This window comes from Papio anubis, chromosome 8 (genome assembly GCF_008728515.1).
Source record: "Papio anubis isolate 15944 chromosome 8, Panubis1.0, whole genome shotgun sequence".
Taxonomy (NCBI): Eukaryota; Metazoa; Chordata; class Mammalia; order Primates; family Cercopithecidae; genus Papio; species Papio anubis.
Window position 1 is genome coordinate 41,244,478 of NC_044983.1, and position 14,180 is coordinate 41,258,657.

General features: G+C 41.6%; 1 protein-coding gene across 2 annotated transcripts; it reads right to left on the minus strand.

Annotated features, from left to right (window-relative positions):
• Positions 1-7,149: 7,149 nt before the first annotated feature.
• Positions 7,150-14,165, minus strand: THAP1 (THAP domain containing 1). 2 transcript variants are annotated; one of them, XM_003902708.5, is made up of 3 exons: positions 13,827-14,154; positions 9,998-10,193; positions 7,150-8,824 (listed from the first exon to the last, which is right to left on the minus strand). In XM_003902708.5, exons 1-3 carry the CDS (start codon positions 13,895-13,897, stop codon positions 8,453-8,455), a joined length of 639 nt encoding a protein of 212 aa, XP_003902757.1. In that variant the 5' UTR covers positions 13,898-14,154; the 3' UTR covers positions 7,150-8,452. The 2 variants fall into 2 exon arrangements, with proteins under 2 accessions (XP_003902757.1, XP_009211259.1); XM_009212995.4 differs by lacking the exon at positions 9,998-10,193 and having other exon boundaries at positions 13,827-14,165.
• Positions 14,166-14,180: the final 15 nt, after the last annotated feature.

Below are 14,180 nucleotides of genomic sequence, written 5' to 3' on the forward strand. Positions count from 1 at the left end.
ACTGAAAGTCTTAGTGTTGTCTCTGAGTTTATTCTACTTGACATTCATTGAGTCTCTTGAATGTTTCTATTCATGTTTTTCATCAAATTTGAGATGTTTTCAGCCATTATTTCTTCAAATAACTTCTCTGCCCTTTTCTCTCTCTCTTCTTCTGGGACAGAGTGTACATTGATCCCTTTGGTGGTGTCCCACAGGTCCCTTATGATGTTCACTTTTCTTCAGTCTTTTTTCTTTCTCTTACTCTGACTTGATAATTTCAATTGTCCCATCTTCAAGTTTACTGATTCTTTTGCCTGCTCAAATTTATATTCTTCTAGTGATTTTTTATATTTTTCAGCACCAGAATTTTTTTTTAAGGTTTTCTATTTCTTCATTGATATTTCCATTTTGTTCATACAGCATTTTCTTGACTTTCTTCATGTCTTCCATTAAAGATATTTCCTAGGCTGGGCACGGTGGCTCACACCTGTAATCCCAGCACTTTGGGAGGCCAAAGCAGGCAGATCACGAGGTCAGGAGTTTTGAGACCAGCCTGGCCAACATGGTGAAACCCCATCTCTACAAAAAATACAAAAAAATTAGCTGGGCATGGTGGCACGTGCCTGTAGTCTCAGCTACTCAGGAGGCTGAGGCGGGAGAATTGCTTGAACCCGGGAGGCGAGGTCACGCCACTGCACTCCAGTCTGGGAACAGAGTGAGAGTCTGTCTCAAAAATTAATAAGTAAAGATACTTCCTCTAAATATCTTTAACACCATTATTTTAACATTTTTTTAAAATAGGTATGCCATATAGTCTTTCTCAGTGATAGTTGCTGTTGGGTTATTTTTTCCCTTTGAATGGGCCATACTTTCCTGTTTGTATGCCTCGTGATTTTTGTTGAAAACTGGACATTTGAATTTTATGATGTGGTAAACCGTGGAAATTAGGTTCTCTCCCCTCTTCAAGGTTGGTTGTTTTTTATTTTTGTCTTGTTTTGGCTTTTATGCTTTTAAGCTGTCTCTGTGGCAAGCATTAGACTGAGGTGTAAACTTAACATATTCTCAGGTCTCTTCTGAACCTGCACCCTTCTCTGACTATGCACAGTGACTTTCTAATTCCCCCTTATATGTGCAATTGTTTTTGATTTAATGCCTGGCTCTCAAAAGGGTAAAAAAAGAAAAACGAAGGGAGTGAGGGGAAGACACCAACCCTTTAACTTCCTTGGAATTTGCTTTAGCTAAAGGGGAAGGGACTTGCAACTGTCTGTGGGGTGGATGTCACAAAGGCTGTTCACCTGTGTTTGCATGTCCTTGATCTAAGCAGCAATCAGTGATCAGACATTAATCCTGATATTTGAATTTTGGATATTGCCCACCTTGGCTTCCACAAGTCAAGTCACATGCAAGCTGCTCCTGTAGCTTGTGCACTACTTGCCATGGGGTTGTGGATGGGAGATGAGTAACTGCTACCAGGTCGAGAGCTGAAATTGACCAAAATTAATCACAGTTTGTAATCCAAGCCTTACCACTAGAAGTTGCAAGCCTTCAATAGACTCCAGAGTTCCAAAATAGTTACATCAAATTTTGCCAGTCCCACTGTAGTGTAGGTAGTGAGACAGATTTCTGGTGCTTCCTACTCTGTCATCTTCCCAGAAGCAGCCCCCTTTACCTTCATGCTTGAAAGATAATATTGCTACATAGAAGATTCTTGATTGAGTTTTCCCTTCAGCACCTTGAATATGCCATCCACTGCCTTTTGGCCTCCATTTTTTCTGAGAAAGTCAGCTGTTGCCCTTGGAACTAGTCATTTTTCTCTTACTACTTTCAAATTTTTGTCTTTGGTTTTCAGCATTTTTTACTATTTTGTCTGGGAGTGTATCTCTTTGCATTTATTCTGCTTGATGTTTATTGAGCTTCTTGAGTGTGTGCTTTTTTATCAAACTTGAGAAATTTCTAGTCATTTTTTCTTCAAATATTTTTTTCTGCTCTCCCTCTGCCCCTCTTCTTCTGGTACTCTCATTAAGCATATTTGGTGTGTTTAATTAAGCGTATTTCTCTGGGGCTCTGTTCATTTTTCTTCATTCTTTTTTTTTTTTCCTGTTTTTCAGATAGCATGGTCTCTACCTCAGGTTTACTGATTTTTCTTCTGCCAGCTTGAACTACTGTTGAGCTTCTTTTTTCTTTTTTTTTGTAGAGACTGAGTCTTGCTGTGTCGCCCAGGCAAGTGCAGTGGTGTGATCTTGGCTCACTATAACCTCCACCTCCTGGGTTCAAGCAATTATCCTGCCTCAGCCTCCTGAGTAGCTGGGACTACAGGGGCACCACACTACACCTGGCTAATTTCTTTCGTATTTTAGAAGAGATGGGGTTTCACCACCTCTGGTCTCGAACTCCTGAGCTCAGGCAATCTGCTCACCTCGGCTTCCCAAAGTGCTAAGATCACAGGCATGAGCCACCATGCCTGGCTAATATTTTTGGGGGTTTTTTTGTAGAGATAGGGTTTTACCATGTTGCCCAGGCTGGTATTAAACTTCTGAGTTAAAGCAATCTGCTCACCTCAGCCTCCCAAAATGCTGGGATTTCAGGCATGTGCTACTGTGCCTGGCCCTGTTTGCTCCTTTATTTCATTACTTGGCTGCACTAATTAAGTTTATATCTTCTTCAGTGTGAAGTCTCTGATTTCATTCCTTAAAAGGTGCAGCCTTAGGTATACAGTCACCAGGGATAACAGTAGTTTCAGCAGGTCTGTCTTTGACTGCTTATTTTGCTGTGTTTGTTGGTTTCACACTCAGCTGTTAAGTCTCCAATTTCCAGTTGATTTCTCTATTGTTTTTGACAATGCCCCAAGGCATGAATGGCTCCACAGTGTGATCCTATTAAATTTGGCCCCTTTGCAGGGGTTGTCTGATCTGACCCCAAGAGAGCCCTGCTTTTTTTTTTTTTTTTTTTTTGAGATCAAGTTTTGCTCTTGTTGCCCGGGCTGGAGTGCAATGGTGCGATCTGGGCTCACTGCAACCTCTGCACCCTGGGTACAAGCGATTCTCCTGCCTCAGCCTCCCAAGTAGCTGGCATTACAGGAATGCGCCACCATGCCTGGCTAATTTTGTGTTCTTAGTAGAGACAGGGTTTCTCCATGTTGGTCAGACTGGTCTCGAACTCCAGACCTCAGATGATCCACCTGCCTTGGCTCCCCAAAGTGCTGGGACTACAGGTGTGAGCCACAGTGCCGGCCTCTGACCCAGGAGGGCCCTTCTTAGCTGTCTCTTCCTTTGGTCCTTTCTGGTAAATTACTAACCTACAATTTAGCTGTTGTTGTGGAGCTACTAACTTCCTCTTGTTTACCACTAAATTCTCCATTGTTTTTGAGAGCATCCTTAGGGTTGAACTTTCCCAGTGTTCCAAATTGTCAGTTTGGAAATAGATTTGGAAATAGCTTCAGAGCTCTCTATTCTTTTTCTTAAGACGACGGAGTCTCACTTTGTTGCCCAGGCTGGAGTGCAGTGGCGCCGTCTCGGCGGGGTTTCACCGTGTTAGCCAGGATGGTCTCGATCTCCTGACCTCATGATCCGCCCGCCTCGGCCTCCCAAAGTGCTGTGATTACAGGCGTGAGCCACCACGCCCAGCCAGAGCTCTCTGTTCTTATAACCTGCATCTCCCTTGGGAAAATCTGAGTCATTGCTCTGGAGCTAGGAGTGAGGAAAGTGGCCTGCTTCTCTGGGAGTTACATGCCTGCTTTATGGGCTCAGTTGAGACTATATCCTCAGTTGAGACTATAACCTCTGGGGTTCTTGGCTTACTTCTCCTGGCATGGAAAATTCATCTTGAGTGAGGTATGGAGAAGGTGATCAAGGCCCTCTGTCTTGGCCTGCCATACCTATGGTAGACCCTCCACCTAGAGTGGAAGTCGGTTGTAGGGAGTCCCTGACCTCTTGGCTGGACCCTCCTGGAATTTAGTCTCTGCAACACAAAGCTAGAGGGACATGAAAATACTGGCAACCAGCCCCTCCCTGAAAGATACCATAGCCCTTGATTGGGAGTTAAGGGAGTACGATCTTCTTGACCATATCCAAGAAGATTGAGTGGAGCTTCAGAGTAGAGCTTCTATAGCACCGAGTTGGGATAGGGGGTTTGGTTAGGGAGAAATGGGTTGTAGCCTAAATGCCACAGACTCAATGTCCTTATAGAGATTTAGTAAACTTTCCTTATCATTTCTTCATTTGCTATATTCCCTTAGGACAATTGGCAGAGACTTTAAATGGTTATTTAAAAAAATTTTTTTCTTGCCAATACACTTTGGAAGTCATTTTTCTATTAAATTATTGTTTGTATTCTACAGTTTTACTAAAAACTAAAACAATGAAGTTTATTTGTATCCCTTAGGATATTTTAAAAATAAATTTTTTATAATCTCAAGACATAAAATACTATGAATTTAAAGAGAACAAATAAAAATTCAACAGATTTTTAATTTAAAAAATATTTATCATTCAGAAAAATCTCAGTAGAATAAAGCTATATCCAAGGTTTAAAAAGACATAGAATTATAAGAGAACATTACCTTGAGCAAATTTTTCTATTACTTTTAAGTATAATAGTATTGCTTATTTGCAAAGCACTATTGTTGCTCTTCAGTATTTTTCTTTCATTTGAGTGACTGTACTTTAAAACACAAGACTATATAAAATCATAATGCCAAGCAACACCATTTACCATCAGCTGGAAAATCTATTCTTTTTCTTTAAATGCTATTCAGGGTGGACTATCTTTTTAAAATTCTGGAACACAAATGGATTTTAAAATACGTTGTTTACTATCAACTTTCTAAAAGCTATAGGTGGTGGATATGTGTACACATGTATTTTTTTTTTTTTTGAGATGGAGTCTCGGCTCTGTCGCCTAGTCTGGAATGCAGTGGCATGATCTTGGCTCACTGCAACCTCCACCTCCCAGGTTCAAGTGATTTTCCTGCCTTAGCTTCTTGAGCAGCTGGGACTAAAGGCGCACGCCACCACGCCCATCTAATTTTTGTATTTTTAGTAGAGACGGAGTTTCACTGTATTGGCCAGGCTGGTCTCAAACTCCTGACCTCAGGTGATCTGCCCACCTCTGCCTGCCAAAGTGCTGGGATTACAGGTGTGAGACACCGCACCTGGCCACACATGTATTTTTTTTTAGCACTAAAAGATGATCAGGGAATATTAATGCAAGCTAAAAAGCCCATATCACGTGAAACTTTCATTTGCCATCACAATTATTATAATTCTAAGAAAGGGATCACATAAATTACAACTGAAAGAAAAAAAATCCCCTCATGTACTTGGATTTCCAAGTACAAAGTTTTGCTATGTTCTCACTGCAACAACAGAATTATTTTTAGTACACATAACTCGTATACAATTAGTAAACATTTAAATTAGTTGTTAAAAACTTAAAACTTCAATTGGAATGTGATAATTCAAGCCAAGCAGCAATTCAAGTGACCTTTATATTTGTATTATAAGGCAGTATTAAAAGATTGAGACCGGCTGGGGGTGGTGGCTCACGCCTGGTATTCCCAACACTTTGGGAGGCCAAGGCAGGCAGATCACCTGAGGTCGGGAGTTCAAGACCAGCTTGGCCAGCATGGAGAAACCCCGTCTCTGCTAAAAATACAAAATTAGCTGGGCATGGTGGTGCATGCCTGTAATCCCAGCTACTCGGGAGGCTGAGGCAGGAGAATCCCCTGAACCCGGGAGGTAGAGGTTGCAGTGAGCCCAGATTGCACCATTGCACTCCAGCCTGGGCAACAAGAACGAGACTCCTTCTCAAAAAAAAAAAAAAAAAAAAAAAAAAATTGAGTCCTTGTCCCTGTTTGTGTCAGACTGTTTCACTATGCCTGAACAGAACCTACTTTTCTTGGCAGACCTTCTTTTCTTGGCAATGTTATAAACAATACAATAGTCAATTCAGAAATAAGTACCTGCGCCTCAAACTTCTGTTTAACTACTATGATAAATTATTTAAATGAAAGCAGTTGGCATACATGCTGCTTGCTTAGTTCTCTCCAAATGGGGATTTATGTCTGTTATGAAAAGAAAGTAGCTTGAGGGTAAATAATAATGCTAATATGCTAAGTAATTATGATTTCCATTTTTATAATCTAACCTGGATTCTTCATTCTGGGACACACACATAGGATTTATCTTTTATGTAGAAGAGTACTTAGATTGAAGGTATATACTTTTCTTTTTTTTCTTTTTTTTTTTTTTTTTTTTGAGACGGAGTTTTGCTCTTGTTGCCCAGGCTGGAGTGCAATGGCGCCGCCCTCACTCACTGCAACCTCCGCCTCCCAGGTTCAAATGATTCTTCTGCCTCAGCCTCCCAAGTAGCTGGGATTACAGGCATGCACCACCACTAATTTTGTATTTTTAGTAGAGACAGGGTTTCTCCATGTTGGTCAGGCTGGTCTCGAGCTCCTGACCTCAGGTGATCCGCCCGCCTCGGCCTCCCAAATTGCTGGGATAACAGGCATGAGCCACCATGCCCAGCCAAAGGTATATACTTTTCAAAGTATTCAGGAATAAATATAAATATTCCTGAGTACTTCCAGGAATTGCTAGAAAGACAACATATAAAACCAAACTACTTGAATACTTTGTAGCCTCTAAAAACAGTTATGAGTTCCATGAATAATCTGTAAAAGTCTTCTGGTTGATCAGCATTAGTTCTAAATGATGTTATCAGACTATGTAACTTCAAGTAATTTTTTTTTTTTGAGATGGGGTCTCGCTGTATTGCCCAGGCTGGAGTACAGTGGTGCCATCTCAGCTCACTGCAACATCCACCTCCCAGGTTCAAGCAACTCTCCTGCCTCAGCCTCCCAAGTAGCTGGGACTATAGGTGCTCGCCACCATGCCCTGCTAGTTTTTGTATTTTTAGCAGAGATGGGGTTTCACCATATTGGCCAGGCTGGTCTCGAACTCCTGACCTTGTGATCCATCTGCCTCGGCCTCCCAAAGTGCTGGGATTACAGGCATGAGCCATGGTGCCCAGCCCAACTTCAAGTAATCTTCCAATCATTATTTCTATTTTTGAGATACTGGTTCATAAAACATCAAATATCCATGAATCACAGTGCTATCCACTGGCAGCACGGCAGTGAACTACAATGAAAACCAGTTCTACAAAAGACACTTTGAACACCATTGTTTCACACCTTTAATACTGTCTTAAAGGGTCTATTACTCTTCAACTATCTTAGTGTACTTTGAAATATAAAAGTAATAATTATCATTGGAACAGTTATTCTAAATCTAAATAACTCCTATAGTAATATTTGTTTACTCAGAACATATTTTCATTTCCAATATATGTAAAATTTCTCACAAATATAGAACAGAACTCACAGTTTGAACAGAAACCTCAGTGTTTAAATCTCCACATTCAGTAAAATAAACACTACATAGTAGGTTGTTCTGAATATAAATCACTCATTTAAGTAAATGGGATATAATTTCTAACTTGTGTTAAAAGTGAAGAAATAATTTTTTATGTGAAGCCTTGCCCCAACTCAGTCAAGTGCAAGATTATCATATGATACAAATCAAACTCTACTAACACAGCACATTTGTCAGAGACATTGAAGGCAGATACATAACTACAGCTGGGGAACTGGATGTCCTTCAGCTAGAGGGTAATGAAAGAAAAAAGCATATCATAGATCAGGCCCCAGTTTTAATTACTTCATTGATGACAATGCCTTACTTTATTTATTGAAGAATGTTTCTTCCACTGAAAATACACTTCTAATTTTATAATGCTAGACAGTAGGGGAAAAAATAGGAGCCCATTAAAAAAAAAAATCCACTCTTAGAATCTAAAGTTATTGATATCGATCAGATACGCAATGACTCTTTTCTGCTGTGAAGACAATCAAATCTTTTTTTCTTTTTAAGTACTGACTTGCCAATTTATCTTTGATAACTGATTCAGAAAGATAAATGAACTATGTGACTTTACATATGAGAATATGTACATATATATATATTCTGAGAAGTTATGTCCCATGATCTGACCCATACTTCTGATTTAAAATATAACTAAGTTCTCTCAATAAAACAGTACTAATTTTAAGTTTTAAACTGAATTCACCCTTTTACCACACTGTTCTCATTCTCTTTACTTTTTATTTTTACATTATTTCTATAAATACTAAAAAAGAAAAAACCCCAATCCCCAGTCTTGAAACCAACTTACATTAGAGGTCTGACGTTAGTTTATAACTTTTAAAATATTTTGTTAAAATGTAAAAAACCTGAAATTACAAACAAAAAAATTTATACTTTTACAGTATATATCGAATTTTTTTAAAAAAATATTCTGAACTGTTTTTATATATGTAATCAAGTGTTATTTTTTTAAATGAAACTCCTTTATAGGCTAGAGGAGGATATGTGGTATTGCCCCATTAGAAATCAATATGCATTTCATTTTTTTATGCTGGTACTTCAACTATTTCAAAGTAGTCATTTGGTAGAATCACATAACCTCTTTCTGATACGTCGTCTTTCTCTTTCTGGAAGTGAACAACCTCCTTTAATTTTTCAAGCTGCCGTTCTTGCCTTCTGCATCGCTGCTGTGCGGTCTTGAGCTTCTTTCTGAGTTTTTCAACTTGCTGTTCTAGCTGATGAATCCTTTTCCGCTGATGCATTGTATCCTCCACAGTATAGTTGTGGTCACAGAAAACTGAGAGATTAACAGGGGTCTGAAGAGGCGGCATTAGTAATCCAATAGCAGCATCAACCTGGGAAACAGGAGGCGGTAAAGGAGGTGGAGGAAGCTGTTCCTGTGGCTCCAGATCTTCTTTCTAAAACAAAAATACAAAATATGTTTGAATTTAGTAACTAAAAATAACAGTTTAAAACAATTTGTGGACTGACCAGGGGTAGTGGCTCACACCTGTAATCCTAGCACTTTGGGAGGAAGAGGTGGGCGGATCACCTGAGGTCAGGAGTTTGAGACCAGCCTGGCCAAACATGGCGAAACCCCGTCTCTACTAAAAATACAAAAATTAGCTGGGTGTGGTGGTGTATGCCTATAATCCCAGCTACTCGGGAGGCTGAGGCAAGAGAATTGTTTGAAACCAGGAGGCGGAGGTTGCAGTGAGCCAAGATCATGTCACTGCACTCCAGCCTGGGTGACAGAGAGACTCTGTCTCCCAAAAATAAATAAATAAATAAATAAATAAATATTCTGTGGAATTTAAGAAATATTAGACTTTTTTGGTGAATCAGTGATACAGAAACATTCCAAAATGAGAAAACAGTTTCAGTTTGAATAAACTTTTCTACCTGCAATAAAGGGACGGTGCAAGAAAGAGACAAAATGAATAATCAGATCCAATTAAATACTAAGCACTGAGGAGAAAAAAATGCTTTGAAACTAAACTGTCACTGATAAAGAAAACCCAAAACTTATCAATATATAACTAGCAGTACAGAGTGATTTTTAAGTAAGTTACAAGGGCTGGACTAAGTTTCTTAGTGTGAGGATATTTATCTTTTTTTTTTTTTTTTTTTTTTTGAGACGGAGTCTCGCTCTGTAGCCCAGGCTGGAGTGCAGTGGCCGGTTCTCAGCTCACTGCAAGCTCCGCCTCCCGGGTTTACGCCATTCTCCTGCCTCAGCCTTCCCGAGTAGCTGGGACTACAAGCGCCCGCCACCGCGCCCGGCTAGTTTTTTGTATTTTTTAGTAGAGACGGGGTTTCACCGTGTTCGCCAGGATGGTCTCGATCTCCTGACCTCGTGATCCGCCCGTCTCGGCCTCCCAAAGTGCTGGGATTACAGGCTTGAGCCACCGCGCCCGGCCTGAGGATATTTATCTTAAATAAACCGCATTTTGTGTTTTCAGAAGTGTATCACTGTTAACTACACAAAGTTCCAGGCACATTTATTCTCTTTAACTGAATTTTCCACATTTTAATCAATGAACATATCAGTTTGATAAACAGAAAGCAACCCAATATTTTAAAACGCATATTACCTTGTCATGTGGCTCAGTACAAAGAAATATTGTGGGCACAGCATTCTCTTTCAGTAACTTGTTGTTGCACTCTCTCTTAAAGCAGTCTGGAGTAAAGTGCTCTGAACAAATACTGCTATACTTGGTGGGTTTAAAGTTTTTTCTTCTGACAGCTGCCTCCCATTCTTTACAAAGACTGGGTCGAGTAAGAGGAAACCTAAGAAGAAGGCATAATTCAATTATCTGTGCTGATTTTTTTTAAATAAAGGCACCCAAACTTTCCAACTTAGGAAAGATCTTACATTGGTATTAAAGATGTTACAATGGTATTATCATACTGGATTAAAGATTAGCTCTAGTTATCTATCTCATTTATTAATTAAAAAAATTTTTTTTTGAGACGCAGTCTTGCTCTGTTGTTAGGCTGGAGTGCAGTGGCGGAATCTTGGCTCACTGCACCTCCACCTCCTGGGTTCAAGTGATTCTCCTGCCTCAGCCTCCCAAGTAGCTGGGACTACAGGCGCCTGCCACCACATATGCTACCATGCCCAGCTAAGTTTTGTACTTTTAGTAGAGACGGGCTTTCACCATGTTGGCCAGGATGGATTCGATCTCTTGACCTCGTGATCTGCCCACCTTGGCCTCCCAAAGTGCTGGAATTACAGGCGTGAGCCACTGCGCTGGGCCCTCATTTATTAATGTTTAACTTTTTATAGTGAGCTCATCAAAAGATTCAAGTAAAATACATACTATAGAAAAAATGTGCCCATGGCTCATGTCTGTAATCCCAGCACTTGGGAGGCCAAGGTCCGAGAGACTGCTTAAGTCCAGGAGTTTGAAGACTAGCCTGGGCAACACGGCAAAACCCTGTCTCTACAAAAAATACAAAAATTAGCTGGGTATAGTGGTATGTGCCCAGGTACTTGGGAGGCTGAGGCTGAGGTGGGAGGATTCCTCGAGCCTGGGAGGTCACGGCTGCAGTGAGCTGAGATGGTTCCACTGCACTCCAGCCTGAGTGACAGAGCCATACCCTGTCTCAAAAAGAAAAAAACTGTATTCTATTTTTACCAGTAATTTTCTGTGTGCTGCACAGGAAGACAAACATTGCACATTTGTATCTATGTACTGGGAAAGAGGGGCTTCTAGTTCTCTTAGCATCAGTCTGACAAATACGAATAGGCTAAATTTGAATTAAAGGCAGATAATAACGAAAGAAAAGTATTTATTTTCTAATCAACTGGGATGTCCATTAGGCTCATGTAAACGGGGATAGTGAGAGTTTAAATTTATTGTGGTTTTATTCTTCCAAATTAAGGATTTGGTAAACTGGGGGGATTAGAAAAAAAAAACAAAGGAAGGGGGTTTTGAATTTACGTTTCACAGTTTTCTCTTCCATGTACAATATGCTAGAGCCTGACTCTGCTAGTAAGAGATCTTTATGACAGTCCCTTTTCTTTGTACAACAAAGCACTCTCTGCTGCCACTATGCAGACGGTGGGATAAGTGGTACTCCTAGAAAATCTCAGCTGGGGCTGGGTGTGGCCTGTAATCACAACTGTAATCCTAGCACTTTGGGAGGCTGAAGAGGGCGCATCAGGAGGTCAAAATATCGAGACCATCCTGGCCAACATGGTGAAACCCCGTCTCTATGAAAAATACAAAAATTAGCTGGGCGTGGTGTTGCGCGCCTGTAGTCCCAGCTACTCAGAAGGCTGAGGCAGGAGAATCGCTTGAACTGGGGAGGCAGAGGTTGCAGTGAGTCGAGATCGTGCCACTGCACTCCAGCCTGGTGACAGAGCAAGACTCCATCTCAAAAAAAGAAGAAGAAAATCTCAGCTGGAAATGGCCTCTATACGTATAAACTAGGGTGGCATTTGCTGGTAAAATTCCGTACCTATGGCCTCCTGGCTCTGTAAGCATAAACTATGGTAGCATTTGCTCCTAAAATTCAGTACCTAGGGCCTCCTGGCACAAGGACCACAAATTTACAGCTGTTTGTGAGATTCTGTTAAAATCTTTCCCATCTACTCTCCCTAAACCTGCTCTTTTAGATAAGGGATAAGATGCAGGTTAGCTCTTCTTTTGATTCAATCCGTATGTGTTTAACACCTAGCAGAAACAGTTATTTCTCTCTTTTTTTTTTTTTTTTTTTTGACGTGGAGTCTCGCTCTGTTACCCAAGCTGGAGTGCAGGGCAAGATCTCAGCTCACTGCAACCTCCATATCCCAGGTTCAAGCGATTCCCCTACCTCAGCCTCCCAGGTAGCTAGGATTACAGGCGTACGCCTGTATTTTGTATTTTTAGTAGAGACGGGATTTTGCCATGTTGGCCAGGCTGGTCTTGAATCCTGACGTCAGGTGATCTGCCCACCTAGGCCTCCCTAAGTGCTGAGAATTACAGGCATGAGCCACTGTGCCTGGCCAAAAACACAGTTATTTCTGACGTGTGAATACCCTCCTTAAACTTGTTTCCAGTGCCAGTGAAACATTTTCCATAATTTTAGATTCCTTCTGCCATGCCATCAGAAATGTGGGTGGGGAGCTGCACATGTAATCCTGTTACCATCACCTGACCTTTTCCTACATTTCGAAAGAACATGTTTACAGAAATTCCAATTAAATTAAGAGACAATATTAGGATATCCTGAACTGAATCCTGTAAGTGTTCTACCCCCTTCGCCAAGGGGTAACATCATTACTCTGGAGACCTCTCTATGTTCTACACACTCTTATTTCTATAGGGTCCATCTCACATGATATCAAACACTTAAAAAATGCACGGACACTCCCCTAGTAAACATAGATGGCTCCACACCAAAATAAAAAAATTGAAAGGATATTTAACATTTTGCTTTTGTAATTACCTAATTATAAAAGATAATTAGCTAATTACCTATGGCTAATTTGTATAGTTTACCCCTGGATCTGATTTCTTAGCTATCATCTGCATATAGTTGTCAGGAATTCTTACAAAGAAAACTTAACATAAATGTAATTAAAATTTGTAAACAAATTCAGCTGAATATGTTATGTCACATTTTACAAGCGTTTGATTATCATAAGTAATTGCAACTTTGCACTTTTTTTCCTATTTTCAAGAGAATATTTTTGATCCTAGCACTCTTAACTGTGCTACCTATTGGATAAGACAGCTCTGAAAGCTGTGGGGCAGTTTCTTTCGAAAGAGCTTTCTCTATGCACAGGTAATGCCGTAATAAATAAAGATCAGTGTGAGTCATTTTATTATGATCCATGTTGTAACTGTCCACATTATCATTATTGTGTGCTGAAAAGATAACGATTTATCTTGGCAGTACCTGAAGCTTTCTTCAAAACTCAGGGTCCTTAAAGCTTAGTTCCTAGAGATTTGGGGCAAAAATTCTCCGGGATTTCCCAGCCAAAAAACCCTTAATTGCTCCGATGCTGGCCTCCCATCCACGGCAAGGGAAAAAATAGTGATTTCTTCGTTTGAAGGCCTTTGTTTATATTTCAAATTTACCCCTAAGACGTTATTACAACACCTGGCTGCTCGTGACCCTGGTGGCGGCAAAACCCGCGCCACCATAGGCATCGCCCGCGGGCTCCAAACTCGTCAACCGAGCCCTGGAGCGAAGCCTGCAACGAGGACCTGTTCCGAGAGCGCAAGAAACAACCGCCGCGGAGACGCGCGCCGAGAACGCGCGATCGGGCGACGGTTCCCAGCAGGACGCGGCGGGAAACGCCTCGTGCGGTCGGCCCCAGACCCCACCCGCCCCTCGCGCGGACACGCGCCTGGCTCCGCCCCCGGCCCCGCCGGTCGCGCGCCCCCACCCTGGCTAAGACCGGCCCCGCGAGGCGCGCAGGGTCCTCACTTGTGGAAAGAAACGGGCTTGTCCTTGTCGTAGCGGTTCTTGCAGCCGTAGGCGGAGCAGGACTGCACCATCCTTCCGGTCTTCAGGCACTTCACTTCTGCCGCCGCAGAAGGCAGGGGAAGCTGCTTTCAGTGTCGCCGCGCTCGGTTGGACACCCTCGCTCTTTTGTAGCTTTGGCCAACAGTTACAGTGATGGTGGCCTCCCTCGGGGGTGACTAGTGTGCCCGTTTTGTTGTTTGCATTAGCAGAAGGACCACAGCCATCGCCCGTCTCCCATCTCCAAGATGGCGGAGGCAGCTTCAACCTCACCTCTCGCGAGGGGTGCGTTCCACTGTCTCTGATTAGCCCCGAGGT